Below are 15,829 nucleotides of genomic sequence, written 5' to 3'. Positions count from 1 at the left end.
GCTATTCTCTTCTTCAGGGGATCTTCCCAACCCTGGGATTGATCCCGGATCTCCTGCATTGCAGGCAGATTCTGTACTGTCTGGGCCACCAGGGAAGCCCAATGAATATCATATAAAATACAAAGTAATATATAGTTATAGAATATGCATCTGTAACTTTATAAGGAAGATGGCTTTTAAAACCTCTGGATGGATAGACAGAGGCTACTTACGGGTACTCCCATGATGAAAGACCTGTTCTTAATTATAGTGAGTCACAAATGACAAGTGACCTGCCCAACTGAACCTGAAGTTACTGTTGTTCTTAATTTTACACCAACTCCTTTACCAAGGCATTCATCTAACAGAGTGTTTATTGCCATTTCTATATAACTTCTCTTTTGGGAAGTATTCAATAGGCCAATTTTCTCATCTGTTAAAAAGCACAGAAGGATTTTGTAGAAGGATTTTTGCAGAAGGATTTTGCAGAAGGATTCGATTGCTAAGATTATGGTTAGAGAGTGGTGTTTTCTGCTCTTATTTCTGGAGCTTCCTTCAAGAACTCATTCACATCCTCTGTCACTGAGGGTCATGCACCCACCTGGGAGACAGAGACGGCTGCTGTCGGCTCCACCTCTGGTAGTGCTGGGCCGAACCAGCACGTGGAAACAAGGGCAGCAAGGTGGTTTGGGTGACCCTCATACGCCACTGACTTTCTGTCTAGCCTTTGATAATTCGGTGACACTATGTCCTATATTTCACACCTAGAATAATATTGACTCCACAAAAAAAAAAGAAGGCTTTCTCCCTGGACCACTGGATTGGGCATGTTAAAAAAGATGACAAATGTAGCACAGAATCTGAAAGAAACTACTGGCCAAGAGGAAAGCATGATGAGTTTATTTGGTGTGACTTCTTTGAGGAGGAAGGTGGTGGACCACCATTTCAGGCTTGCCTGAGAACCACCTGAGTTTAGACACCTGCAAGCTTGTCCCGTTAGGAGCTGACGGCCTGGGGGTGGGAGTGAACCTCAGTGTCCACTGAGGACTCAGCCTCAGCTCTGTTGTTCCCACTTCTCTGGAATCCGCATCTCTTCTGCTTTTCAGGGAGAGGGCTGTCAGTAACCTGTTCCCACATAGGCCACCAGCAACAGGCTCCCATTAGCCATTTCTCTGGCATTCCCAGACATCCTCAACTGACTATGCTGTTGGAACCGCTGTCGTCATGTTCTTGCTTCCAGTGGCATTCTTATGTCACACAGAACCCTGAGATTTCTAAGGAGATGGCTGGGGCCCCGCCCGTGGCTAGTTCATAATCAGCAGCTGCTGCAGATAAGCTCTATGTCTAGAGCACCTCCACTCAGTTACTGAACACTTACTAAGCAGCTGCCTTGGACTCGATCTCCCCCATCCTCACTGGAGGCAAACCGTGAGGAATTCGAAGTCCCCACCCCCGGAGAGCTGGGGACACGAGGTGCCACAGATAGACGTGTGGTGATGCTGTCACAGCCCAGCGTGATCAGCACCATCCCTGAGGCCGGTGGGGGTGTCTTCCTGGGATGAAACAGAGGACTCCACTGCGGTGAGGACAGAGAGCAGACGGGCATCGGTGCTGGTGTTGGTGGAGAACGGGCCCTGAGCCAGGGTGGGGGCCACGACCAAGGAGAAGAATAAGAGAGTCACTTAGCAGGAGTCTGGGCATTGGCAGGAAGTGCAGGCGTGGGTGTCATACCATTTGGGAACCAAAAATAAAGGAGGAGTTACTACTGTGAAAGGACTTCCCTCGTGGCTCAGACGGTAAATCGTCTGCGTACAATGTGGGAGACCCGGGTTCAATCCCTGGGTCGGGAAGGTCCCCTGGAGAAGGAAATGACAACCCACTCCAGCACTCTTGCCTGGAAAATCCCATAGACAGAGGAGCCTGGTAGGCCACAGTCCATAGGGTCTCAAAGAGTTGGACACAACTGAGCGACTTCACTTCAATTCACTAATGTGAAAGAAATGGGGTTGAGCTTGATGGGTGGCGTCTGTAATACCTTGGGACACCCCGCTGAAAGTAGCAAGTCAGTGGCCCAGAGAACAAGTCTAGAGCCCACAAGGGTTTGAAAGACTCCGTTGTGGGTCGTTTATGTGTAAATGGCCAGAATTGTGTGATGAGTGATAAGAGCTGAGGATGGACCCTAGATGGGGAGCACCAGAGGACATGGAGGGACCAGTGACAGGCCCCAGAGGGTGGGAGGGTTAAAGAGGGACTGTCCCATCAGGAGCCATGGATGTGTCACACCTGATGAGGACTGAACACTGCTCCCCGGAACTGGCCACCAGCAGTTCCCTGATAGCCCTGATGCAAAAGGGTTTCAGGGAGATGGGAGGGGAAGCAGGAACCCAAGAACTGGAGTGTATGAATGGTACTGAGGCCTTGGGGTGAGGCAGTGCAGACTTCTCAAGATGTTTGGTGGGAAAGGTAAGATTAGAAGGGTCACTGGGGCAGATTTTCCAGCATTTATCTTTAATAGTGAAAATGTTTCCATGTGCGTTTCAGTTCAGTTCAGTTCAGCCACTCAGTCGTGTCCGACTATTTGCGACCCCATGGACCCTAGCATGCCAGGCCTCCCTGTCCATCACCAACTCCCGGAGTTTACTCAAACTCATGTCCATTGAGTTGGTGATGCCATCCAACCATCTCATCCTCTGTTGTCCCCTTTTCCTCTCGCCTTCAATCTTTCCCAGCATCGGGGTCTTTTCAAATGAGTCAGCTCTTTGCATCAGGTGTCCAAAGTATTGGAGCTTCAGCTTCAGCATCAGTCCTTCCAATGAATATTCAGGACTGATTTCCTTTAGGATGGAGTGGTTTAATCTCCTTGCTGTCCAAGGGATTCTCAAGAGTCTTCTCCAACACCACAGTTCAAAAGCATCAGTTCTTCAGCACTCAGCTTTCTTTATACTCCAGCTCTCACACCCATGTGCTTTTATTTACTGTCTTTTTTCAGTTGACTCCCAAACTGTGAAACTGACCGTTCTCTGAGCTTGGGAACCTGGCTTGGAGAAAGGAGACACATACTCACCTCTGTGTTCCCGCCACCCCCGCCGCCCCCATCCTAGCAGCATCCTCACAATGTATGGGTCCATCCCGGGAGCCATAAGCATCTTAGGGTGAGGATTCTGTCGTCCTTTTTAGACCCCCAGTGTCTGACAGCGCCCAGCCCATAGAGAGGATGGAGTTAAGTAGACGCAGGAGTGCTGTCTGCTGGGTGAAGGGTCCAGTCCGTCTCACACAGAGAGAAGGATGGGGCAGTGGGATGCTGCATAAGTGCTGGGGATGCCACCACCTGCCATTTTCCAGATGATTTGCACCCTGTGGCTGTTACAAGCCCCGAGAGAGGCTCTGAACCAGTCCTCCTCCAAGACCTAAGAAAGCCAGGCCAGGAAGCCTGGGACAGTCAGGATGGAGCACCTTCCTCCTTGTCGGCCCCAAGCTGCATCTGCCTGACCGACTGCAGTGTAGGAGGGTCCAGCCTTACTACTCTGCTCTCACCTCTGTTCCGCACAGTAGTTAAAGGGCAGCTGTGCTGCTTTGTGCTCATGTTTGCCTCTCTGAGTTCCTAACGCAGAGTTATATTTATGATACAAAGGATCCATAGAGACTTGGGTTGATCCCCTGTCTTTGTCAGCATGGAAGTTGGGTCCCTCAGCCAGTCGAGGGCACTGGATTGAGCTAGATTCCTTTTCTGCCTGGGCCCGAATTCACTCTAAAGAGTCAGAAATGCAACCTGATGGTCATAGTGTGCCTCCCGGAGGCTGGCATCAGCAGAGCTACTGCCTACTGGTCATAAGCCAGGGGTTGTCTCTGAGACAGTGGCTTTAGGTCAAAGCAAAAGACCAAGCTAAGCATGATTCCTGATTGTGATATTCTCAGAAAGTATCCGACATTATTCACTATATTTATGGGTTTCCTTTTGGGTGTGGGTGTCCCCAGTAGCGTCACATAAGATTTGAACTTGGAACAAGTATACATGCCCGGTTTGAAGGAGTTCAGCTCTTAGCAGAACCCACATCTCCGCCCCCATCACTGAGTAACTGCAGAAGCCTTCACACCACGTGTCAAGAGCAGGCAAGGTTGGTAGCAGTTGAGTCACAGGCACACATTTGCTCTTCTCAGTGGTACTGCCACATGGGCTGGCACAACAGGGGTGCATGTGATCACCCAGAGGAGCCTGCCAGCTCTGTCTGCCCAGCCCCCTCCCAAGGGGCAGCCTCACCCGCTCCGTCTCATTTCCCTTCCCCTCCTCAGTCAGGGTGGACAAGGAGGTCAGAACCCCCCACCCCCAGGTGCTGGCAGGAACTGGAGAACCTAGAGGCAGGGCTCGTCTGGTTGGCATGTAGTTTGATCAGAAAAGGCAGCAGGGGCTCTCTTGGCCTGGGTTAGCTAGCTTGCCTCTATGGGTCCTGCCCTGAAACCATGTCAGAAGTCAAGGGACCAGTCATGTGACAGCATCAGACTTTGCAAAGGGCCGGTCCAGCCCAGCATCAGGAAAACTGGGACTGACCAGGAGCATCCTGACTCAGGCATTGAGCTTGTGGGCACAGGCTGCAGGCAGGTCTTACCATGCCCCTTTCTGCCAGGTTGAGAAGGAAGGGTGTAGGCTCTGCAAAGTCCACTTCTTTAAAAGGAAAATGGATTCTCTCCCCTAAAATAGACTGGAGAGTGGCCCTGGCCAGGTTTGAGACAATTCTGGTGGCTACTTAGCATTTCAGTTCCCTTGGAATCCTGGGGTGCCAACTAGGCCGAGGCACAATTCAGGCTCTGCTTCCAACCCCCCCACACAAAGCAAGTTCCCGCCAGCAACCGGGCGGGCTGTCGGTGTTTTGGTGCCCAGAATTGAAACAGGCCTGCGTCCTCAGATTTCCTCTTTCTAACTGATTGATGGGAGATCTGGGTGCAGAAATGATCGTGTCCCATCAGCTTGTGTTGCTTGACATCATTGAGCAATTTTTCTTGATAAGAGAGGATCCCAGGAACGGGCTGGTACTCATGCTTCAGGCTTTTAAAATTATGTTCTTGCTATTCTGGGCTCTCAGAAGATTAAATACTTCATTAGTAATCAGGGCCCTGATTGTCAAGGTCCTTCCTGGGTCCTAGGGAGAGGTTTGCTGCATAATCACTGGGCAGCACTGTGGCAGAGAGCAGGGCACACCCCCTACACCAGGGAGACCCCCAGCCCCAGACTACCATCCCCAAGCATCTGAGCCTGTTCTGCGCCTCTGTGAGCATCTGACTGATAGGTGTCCATCAGAATCAACTTTCACTGCTTTTTCTAATAAATAATGCCCAGGATATCAAACTGTATGGGTAGACGGATTCAATTTCATTATATAAAGTCATGGATATATTACATACAATTATATACATTATAGGCATACCTCATTTTATTACACTTCACACATACTGCCTTTTTTTTTTTTTTTTAACAAATCAAAGGTTTGTGGCAGCCCTGAGTTTAACAAGCCTTTTGGCCCCATTTTCCAAACAGCATTTGCTCACTTCATGTGTCTTTGTCACGTTTTGGTAATTCTCATCGTATTTCAAACATTCTCATTATTATGATACTTGGTATGGTGATCTGTGATTAGTGATATTTGATGTTACTATTGTGAAAAGATTATAACTTGTTGAAGACTCAGATCATGGCTAGCACTATTTAGCAATGAAACATTTTTTAATTAAGGTATGGACATTGGTTCTTTTAGACATAATGCTGTGGCACACTTAATAGACTATATGTGCTGTGTGCTAAGTTGCTTCAGTCATGTCCGACTCTTTGCGCCACTATGGACTGTAGCCCGTCAGGCTCCTCTGTCCATGGGATTCTCCAGGCAAGAATACTGGAGTGGATTGCCATGCCCTGCTCCAGGGGATCTTCCTGACCCAGGGGTTGAACCTGGGACTCTTAAGTCTCCTGCATTGGCAGGCGGGTTCTTTACCACCAGCACCACCTGGGAAGCCCAGTCGACTGTATAGTGTGGTGTAAACATAACTTTTATAGGCACCGGGAAACCAAAAAAAATGAGTGGTACTTTATGTAGTGATCTGGAACCAAACTTGCAGAATCTCCAAGGTCTGCCTCTATAGTGTATATTCAATATGTATGTATATGTTTGTTTGTGTAAAATACTTATTTTTCTCTAGAATGATCCTTCTGAAACATGTCACTCCCCTGCTCAGAACCTTCCCTGACTTCTCATCTCATGTAGAAGACATTCTCGCACCCCTACCCCAGCCTGCTGACTTGACTCCTCTCCACTCAGGCCCTGTGGCTCCTTGGACTTCACGTCCCACCCCACCCCCGCTCCTCTCTGCTCCAGCTCAGGCCTCCTTGCTGTTTTTCACATGCTCAAGGCTCCCACCTCAGTGCCTTTGCCCCCGCTGTGCCCTCTGCCTGGAGCACTCTTTCCCAGGAACCTGCAGCCCATGAGAACCTCCCCTCCAGGAACCCCTGCCCTGCTTCTCAGTCTCCAGCATGATGAATATTCATGTCCTGGTAGGATGTAAACTCCCCGAGGGAACCTTAACAGCTTTCCCACCATATCCCCATCCCCCACACCATCTAGCTCAGTGCACAGCAGGTCAGAGCACCCAAAACATGTATATTATCATATGTGAAATGAATCGCCAGTCCAGGTTCGATGCATGATACAGGATGCTCAGGGCTGGTGCACTGGGATGACCCAGAGGGATGGTATGGGGAGGGAGGTGGGAGGGGGATTCAGGATGGGGAACACATGTATACCCGTGGTGGAGTCATGTCAATGTATGGCAAAACCAATACAACATTGTAAAGTAATTCAGTTCAGTTCAGTTTAGTTCAGTCGGTCAGTCATATCCAACTCTTCGCAACCCCATGAATCACAGCACACCAGGCCTCCCTGTCCATCACCAACTCCCGGAGTTCACTCAGACTCATTTCCATCGAGTCGGTGATGCCATCCAGCCATCTCATCCTCTGTCGTCCCCTTCTCCTCCTGCCCCCAATCCCTCCCAGCGTCAGGGTCTTTTCCAATGAGTCAACTCTTTGCATGAGGTGGCCAAAGTATTGGAGTTTCAGCTTCAGCATCAGTCCTTCCAATGAACACCCAGGACTAATCTCCTTTAGGATGGACTGGTTGGATCTCCTTGCAGTCCAAGGGACTCTCAAGAGTCTTCAACACCACAGTTCAAAAGCATCAGTTCTTCGGCGCTCAGCTTTCTTCAGCTTTTCTTCTTATTCCAACTCTCACATCCATACATGACCACTGGAAAAACCATAGCCTTGACTAGACGGACCTTTGTTAGCAAAGTAATGTCTCTGCTTTTCGATATGCTGTCTAGGTTGGTCATAACTTTCCTTCCAAGGAGTAAGTGTCTTTTAATTTCATGGCTGCAATCACCATCTGCAGCAATTTTATTAGCCTCCAGTTAAAATTTAAAATTTTATATTAAAAATAATAATAAAAATAAATTTAACAAAGAGTCACATAACATAGGAACCTGTAGCTTTACAAATATTAAGCTCATTGCAACCACCCATGAGGCAGGTACTATAGTAATCTTCATCTTATACACAGAGAAACTGAGGCACAGAGAAGACATTTACCCAAGGACACACAGCTGTATCAGACCCAAGCATCTGTCTTAGCATCAGTGCTTCTAACCACACCTGTGTTGCCTTCTGCCATGGGCTGGATGAAAGTGTGAATGAGCAGGTTCCTTCATCTAAAACAAATCATACTACAGGAAATACGTGGCCCTGTATAACTTTGTTGTGTAGCTTCTAAAGTGTGTGACGTAAACTCTATCAAATGTACTTTAAGGAAAGGCACAGAAGATGCCAGGGAAGGAAATATACCGAAATCATTTTAGTGGGATTTTAGCATCTTAGTGGGATTTTAAAGTGATTCTATTTCCTCATTATACATGTATATATTTTTAAAATTTTCTACCTGGGCTAATATTGGTGATTTAATTTGTAACCTTTATGTATTTGGCTGCGTCAGGTCTTAGTTGCGATACTTGGGATCTTTGTTGCGTTATGCAGGATCTTTCGTTTTGGCATGTGTACTCTCTAGCTGTGGCTCACAGGCTCAGTAGTTGTGCCAAATGAGCTTAGTTGCTCTGTGGCATGTGGAATCTTAGCTCTGGACCAGGGATCAAACCCATGTCCCCTGCATTGCAAGGCAGATTCTTAACCACTGGACCACCGAGGAAGTCCCCAGAATGATTACATTGTAAACTGTCCCATCTTCCAAAGAACGTTCTAATGAAAGTGTCAGCAGACATGAACCCCATCTGGGAATAGCTCCAGGCAGAGGCGGGGGAGGCATGGAGGTGGGTCATCCCAGTTCCTGACCCTAACAGAGGTCTTCTCCCTTTGACCCTCTAGGACATCATTGAGGGGGGCAACCTGCGCCTCCCCCTCCAGGAGCTGCACCAGATGATCCTGACCCCCATCAAGGCGTACAGCTCACCGAGCACCACCCCAGAGGCTCGCCGCCGGGAGCCCCAGGCCCCGCACCCGCCTTCGCTGATGGGCCCCGAGAGCCAGAGCCCGGACTGCAAAGACAGTGCCACGGCCGCGGGAGCCACAGCCACCACTTCAGCTGGGGCCAGTGGCGGGCTCCAGCCACACCAGCTGAGCAGCTGTGACGGGGAGCTGGCTGTCACCCCCCTGCCGGAGGGGGATCTCCCCGGGCAGTTCACACGTGTCATGGGGAAAGGTAAGCCCAGTTTTCCCACCTGCCCTTTTCTCTTCTCAACACCCCTGACCAGAGGTACCCATTCCCATGGGCTTCCCCTGGGTGTGGGGTGAACTGCCAGAATCCATGTTATTAGCCCATTCTACAGATGCAGAAAGTGCAGCCTAGAGGGGGAAAGGTATTTGGATCTGGATTCCAAGCTCTCGGACAAACCACCCGTCAAGGCCTCTTCCTTCACCCTAGCTCCCATCTTTCCCCTTCCCTGAGACCAGGGCCCACAGGGCCCTCCTGGTGGACCATTCACTGGGCCTTTGGACTCTCAAGCTAAAGGCAGGCTTCCTACAGGCCACCCAAGGTACCATGGCCATGCTGCCTGTGTCTGTAGGGCAGCACAGAATTCACACATGGTCCCTGGCTGACAGCACCCCTTCTACCTGTGACTGCCCTGAGCCAGACCCTTATGCACGTATCCTTTACCACGTCCAACACTAATCTGTGCTTGATCAGGTGTTTCTCAAGAGCTCTTGATTATTTTTTTTTCTTGATTATTTTTAAAATGTAGTGAATGCCAGTACTTTTCCTCTGGGAAGGGGGACCGATGTGTTTTCTATTGTCCAATATTTCAGACCATTTCAAAGAACTGAGTTCTAATCAAAAGAAAGGGAACACCTGAGTCTTATATAGGTACAATGAGAGATTCCTGGTGATTCGTGTTCTTAGAAAGACTGAGATCTGCAGAATTCTGGTTCAGAGGAGGTGACTCGTAGCATCCTTTGGAGCTGAAATGCCACCCGCTTCATGGTCAGCATGGGTCCCCCCCATTCACTTTCTCAGTCTCCCCTACCCCCAAGGGGCTCCTTGCTGTGTGGATTAGAGTAGATGACCCCCTGCTGGAGGTACAGGTGGGCTGGTTACCTGAGAATGTTGCACTTCACCCCCTTACCCATGACATGATCCATGTGGGCTCTGCACTCCTGTGGCATGGCTGCTTTTTAAAATTTAACTACTTTCAAATAAATTATGCAATCAAGTCACACTCAACATAAAAATTAAAGCTAAATGAAAAATGATCAAAGGTGAAAACAGCCCCCACCTCTACCCTTGGCCCTACCATATTCCTCCCCAGAGGTAACCGCTATAAACATTTCAGAATATCCCTTCAGAAACACTGTAATTATATATAAGCACATGAGCATCCTTTTTACACACAAACAGGTCTTGTTTATATATTTCTCTACAGCTTTTTTTTTTTACATTATATGCTTTCAATATCCCTATCAATACAAAAGTACCATCTCATTCTTTTTTAAAGGCTGCATACTGTTCCCCCATATGCATAAACCATAATTTGACAGGGCCCCAATTAGTGGATATAGAGGTAGTTTCCATGTTTTGTTATTACCCACAGTGTTATACTGAAAAACGTATGTGCCAAGACATGGTATGAATGGGATTCTGTGACAGATCAGGTATGTGGGATGAGGGAGAGAAAGACATCATGGTGCCCAGGTTTTAAGCTTGATCTTGAGAGCAAGCCATTTTTACTCCTAACTGATGTCTTTGTCCAACCACCGCCACCTGTCCTTCTAAACATTCCCATCAAAAGCAGAACACCAGGCTCTTTCGGATGGGAATAGAGTGAATCGCACTAGCGTGGCCGTGAGCTGTCCAGTGGGTGTGTGTGTTGTGCCCTGTCTCTGAACTTGGGTGTGTAGGTGGACCTGTGTATATATAAATGTGTGGGTATCACTTTGAGAAAATCACCCTCCCGTGAATGAGTAGCAGGCTCCTTACTCATGTGCATGCCCACACACCTCACATCCTACAAGGTGCGCCAGCCTCACTCCTCCAAATGAGATGTGCGGCTCATTCATAAAATGATGGTGCCTGCTCTGAGGAGGGCTGATGGTCTTTAGGGTCTTTGAACTCCCTCTCAAAGGACGCTCTTTCAAAGACAGGGCTCGGGACGCTGCTGCGTTCTTCTTCTTCCAGAGTGTCTGTCTCGGGCCGGGTTGCAGAAGGCTTAATATAGAATGGTATGCGTGGAATTAACCAAAGGGGCTTCTGGAGGCAAAGGCTCCTGTGGTGACCAAGCCTTTGACTTCAGTGGAACGAGGAGCCTCCTGGCCTTTTTTGTGAAGCTGACGTAAAGCCACGGTCACACATACCTCTCAAAATATTGGTCCTGAAAGGAAATCGGAGGCAGATCTCAGGGGTTAGAATGGATGTGCATTTTTCTAATTCATCCTTTTTTTTTTTTTTTAATTCCCAGTGTGCACACAACTCTTGGTCTCCAGACCCGATGAGGAAAATATAAGTTCCTATTTACAGCTCATAGACAAATGTCTAATCCATGAGGTAAGTAGTGACAGGTTTCATGAAACTGCTTTTTATCATTCCTTTGAAGTAGTTCTCAGAGATTCTGTGAGGTGATCATTTGGGTCTCTGACATCTCATCTTTGAGGAGTAGACAGTCATTAATAATAGCTCGAGCAGAACTCAGCTGTGGTGACTTCAAACCTAAACGCAGCTTGTGTGTTCCTCTGGTGTCCAGAGATCCACCTAGACTGAGCTCTGACATGGAGGCAAGTGCCTGAGAGAAGCTTCTGACTCTGGAGGCCTCCCTGAGGGACAGAGCCTGGGGTGGACCAAGCAGGGAGAAAGGGGAGAGTGTTCAGAACAAATAATGTGTGTCTGTGTGTGTGTTGGGTATGGTTTGAGGGCTTTCTGCTGTGTTTTGATTTCTGATTCTCATAGGAATTTTTTTTTTTTTATTGTATTGGGTTGCAGTTGATTTACAATGTTGTTTTAGTTTCTGCTATCCAGCAAAGTGAATCAGTTCTACATATACATTTATCCTCTCTTTTTCAGATTCTTTTCCCATATAGGCCATTACAGAGTATTGAGTAGAGTTCCCTGTGCTGTACAGTAGGTCCTTATCAGTTATCTATTTTCCTTATAGTAGTGTGTGTATGTCAGTCCCACTGACATATATATTCCTCACCTTTTCCCCTTGGTAACCATAAGTTTGTTTATTACATCTGTGACTCTATTTCTCTTTTGTAAAAATAAGTTACTGTGTACTATTTTTTAAGATTCTACATATAAACAATATCATATGATGATTATCTTTCTCTGTCGGACTTACTTCACTCAGTATGACAATCTCTGTCCTTTTCACGAAGGTCAGGCTGGTGCTATGCCTCCCAGGCCCTCGGGACAATGATGGAGCGACTCTGATGGAGCGAGGAAGGTCCTGGCCAGGGCTGTCCCGAGGGACATGGCGGGGACAAGCAGTTGTGCCTCAGACCCAGGATCCCAATGGCTTCTTGGGTGCCCCTCCCCTGAGAGAATTACACAGACAGGGTTATGGTTTTAGAAAACTTAGGACTGGATAAACCTAGGCCACTGAGATCTTTTTGTGGGACTTAGATGTGAAAATAAGATGGTAAAGGCCTCCAAGTCCCCTGGGCTTTGCCATGCTGGTAGCTGGAACCCCAGGAGTCCAGTGGGCCCCGGGGAAGGGAGATGCACTTCCCACATTCCAGCTGCCCACAGGCCATCTGCTGCTGGCGGCTTGTTTGGTTTTCTGCACCCTCTGCCCTTCTGTGCTGTGACTCCACCTGCCCCTCACACGCAGGTGTGCGGTCTCCCACTGGGTTTCCATCCCAGCCCCTCCTCCCCATCCCTGAAACTCACATTTTTGCGATTTCCTCTCACGGCACTGTGAACTCCCACTCACCCTTTTTAGTGTCCAGTCCTGACACAGCTCTCATCTGGGCCAGCAAAAAGCAATAGAAAGATGGAAGGCCAGAACAGGAGATGGATTTTAGAGTTCATTCATTCTGTAGGTATTTATAAAGCACCTAGGTCTTGCCCCTGGCTGGTGGGCTTCCAGTAGGAGGAGAGTGGGTGAGACAAAAGGAAAACAGGTCATCACAAGTGTGACCATAAGGCCACCGGTGTGGGGCTGAAGCCCAGGAGGTGCGGTGGGCACCTATAGAGGCCAGAGGGACTGCCTCCAAACTAGACCTGAAAGAGAGAGCCTTAGTGGGAGAGACTTGTTCCACGAGGAGGCAGAACAGAGAGGGGTCCAGGTGGACGGAGCAGCACCTGGAGGGGAGGAGGGCACTTGGGGTGGGCTTAGGGGGCTACCAATCGCCAGGCGTTTAAGCTTCTGAAAAAGCAGACCGGAACCCTGCTTCCGCTCCCACACCCATGCCAGCATTGAGCCTGCGAGAAACTGAAGGACAAGTTACCTTCCACCTCATCTCCAGTCTGCTGAGCACAGGAGACGAAATAACGAGTCCTCCAGCTGCCTCTGCTGGGCGGTGCGCAGGCATCCTCGTTGGTCCGCAGCGCCCATGTTGTGGTCTGGCGCTGCTCACTTTCCTGCCATTGTGCATGCTCCCTCTGCGCCCTGGCTCTCCTTTCCGTGGCACTGTGTGGGCTCCTCTCTCCTGACTGCCACGGAGGGGCCTCGCTGACGGGAATCACGGGGCAGAAAGGACTCATGCCCACTCTGCTCGCCTGCATTCGTGTCAGGATGGAGGCGCCTGCACACTGCTTTGGGAGGGGGAAATGTCCGAGGCTTTTTATTAGTTGAGTTTGAGGAAGAGGAAAGGCTTTTGAATAATTTTCCACAGCCTGGGAGTATTCTGTGTGTACAGAGCGCACCCCCACCCCCCCCCCGGGAGGCCCTGTCCAGGCCCAGCCTCCATTCTCACTGAAGACTCCCTTGGGCTCCGGGAGACAGGGCTCCTTTCACAGCCTGATCGAGCTGTTCTTCAGCTGCTGGAAGGGAGGGTGCTGACCAAGCCAAGACACCTTCCTTCTTCCCCAAGGACAAAGGAGCCACTCCTTAGAACAGTAAAAGGAAGGCCAGAAAGTTCTGAATCTTATTTCTGAAGTCCATCACTTCATCTCCTGCATTACAAGCCCAGGCTTCTTGGCTCCTCACCGTCTTGGACCGATGGTTCCCTGAAGATGAGCCCTTGTCCCCTTCATGAGCCCTGTTATCCAGCAACAGGAGCTGTAGGACTCATCTGCCTCCACACAGACGTCTGAGTCAGGGCCTGACAGGGGCAGAGGACTCAGAAGTGGCTGACTGGCTGTGTGTGGGCATTCGGGAGAGTGGAATCTTCCTTCCCTTCCAGCCCCAAAGAAGCTCTGCCAGCCCCACCTAGAGCTGCCTGCAGCGGGCTGGGGTGAGGTATTGGCCTCCCAGTCGATAGCAGAGCTGCCACAGTAGAGTGCTATTTGCAGGCACGCACAGGAACCAGCTTTCAGAAATCACTCCTTGCCAGCCATAGTCTAGCTCCACTTCGAGCCTCCCAGCAGTGTCTTCCAGGACTGAGAACAGCCATACACTCAGCACTGCTAAGGGGCCCACTCCTATCTGCAGTCCCAATTACTGTGAGTCTGATGTCCTGGTGCTGAGTGGATGACCTGACCTCTCTGAGGGGGCATAAACATTTCCATCTTCTTGGGTGTTCTTTGTCACCGTGGGAAATGTCACATATGAACCAGTGTCCCTGGCAGCACTTTGAATGCACATCTGTAAAGTGACCCCTTTACTCCTTTGTCACTTGGAAGCTCAGGCTGGCTCCAGACCCGCTCAATATTGTGGTTTGGAGACCTTAAAGTCTTTTGTTGGTGTTAAAGGTGATGGTTGAATACCAAATGGGATAGACCTTCATGTGCCACCACCAAAGGGCTAGTCCATGCAGCCGAGAAACCTGGGGAGGGCGTCTGTGGGCAGTGGCACGTGCAGCACAAGGAAGAGCTAGGTGTGTTGTGAATATTCTAAATGCCCTCCGTGTGTAAATTAATTTGAATCCTTATAGCATCCCTTTGATTAGGTATCACTGTCCTGAGTTAAAGGAGCTGAGTCTCAGGTGGAGGAACCTGCATAAAGATGTGCAGAGATTTGACCCCTGCCCATTTGCATCCAGAGCCTTCCACTGACCACTGAGCTGGACTCTGCTCCCCAGGTCATCTTGACCTGCGTGCCAGCATCTTGTGTCATTGCTCAACACTTGGCTGACTAAGCTAGTCAAAAGCAGAATCTACCCATCCCTTTATCAGTCTAGCAGAAATGCTTGCCTTTTGCAGTTTTTGGAGATACTCGTGGACATTCACCTAGTATCATCAGCAAATGAGAGGGACCGTAGAGGAGAGCCACAGCCTCACCTTTTAGCCCTGAGACCATTCACCATGCACCTTAAGGGATATCAGCACCTTCTTCTCTAATGGGGCACTGAATGTCTGGTGGGGAAGCCCTCCTTGATGACTGTCCTCAATGGCATCTGGCCACGGTCACCTGGGAGGAAGGGGTTTGCAAGTTGTCAGTATCTTTTCCATAATATGATTCACGTCTTTTTGCTTTTGTTCACATAGCTCTCTTGTGTTCGGGTCCTTAAAGATTAAATGTCAGTAGAAGAACATTAAGCTGTCATTCTTTTCTCTCTGTTTAAGGAATCTGCTTCCTTTATGGGAAACAGGCATGTAGTTTATTATTACTCTGAGTAATCATTTACTGCTACTTAAAAAGTATTTATTTCATGCTTTATTGACAAAACTACTTGGGTATGGTATCTCCATCACTGTTATTGCTCATTAGTCAGATCTGGTGGACTTATGACAGCACATGGACCACAGTTGTACACACTTAACAGGGAGTTCCTATATCATGTGTGTGATCCTCACCAATCTAGAATATTACATGGCCATGACCTACCTGCAGCAGAATTCCCGGCAATTGCTGCATACACAAACCCCCTAGACTCCTCTCGAGATCTATGAAACCAGGCTCTGGTGTGTGGGAGTTGATCGAAAATCTAGATTTTAACAGTCTCCTTGTGGGGATCCTAATATATCCTGAATTTGAGAGTCCCTGCCTTGAGGACTTACAGCCCCGTGAAGTCCTTCCCTGGGCTGCCCTGAGTACACAGCTGTACACAGAAGGACACATGATATTGATGGGAGAGTGTTATGTACGGGGCAGTAGACGAAACCTCCCCAAACCAGAAAAGGCTTGAGAAGACATCAGATCTATCCATTTTCCTAAGCCTTAGACAAAATTTAGGTAATCGGTGCACTAGGGTTGTGTAGCACATGGG

At 49.0% G+C, this 15,829-nt stretch overlaps 1 protein-coding gene across 5 annotated transcripts in view; it reads left to right on the top strand.

Annotated features, from left to right (window-relative positions):
• The window catches only part of SAMD4A (sterile alpha motif domain containing 4A), a 226,840-nt gene that overhangs the window by 186,208 nt on the left and 24,803 nt on the right, over positions 1–15,829 (top strand). For all 5 annotated transcript variants that reach the window (XM_070377809.1, XM_070377807.1, XM_070377808.1 and 2 more), the window contains 2 exons: positions 8,396–8,729; positions 10,981–11,066. In XM_070377809.1, the coding sequence (XP_070233910.1) occupies positions 8,396–8,729; positions 10,981–11,066 (420 nt within the window). The remainder of the gene's footprint in view (positions 1–8,395; positions 8,730–10,980; positions 11,067–15,829) is intronic.

Source organism: Bos mutus, chromosome 10 (assembly GCF_027580195.1).
Source record: "Bos mutus isolate GX-2022 chromosome 10, NWIPB_WYAK_1.1, whole genome shotgun sequence".
Lineage (NCBI taxonomy): Eukaryota > Metazoa > Chordata > Mammalia > Artiodactyla > Bovidae > Bos > Bos mutus.
The sequence above is the reverse complement of the archived record's forward strand: the minus strand, read 5'-3'. Positions and strand labels throughout refer to the sequence as shown.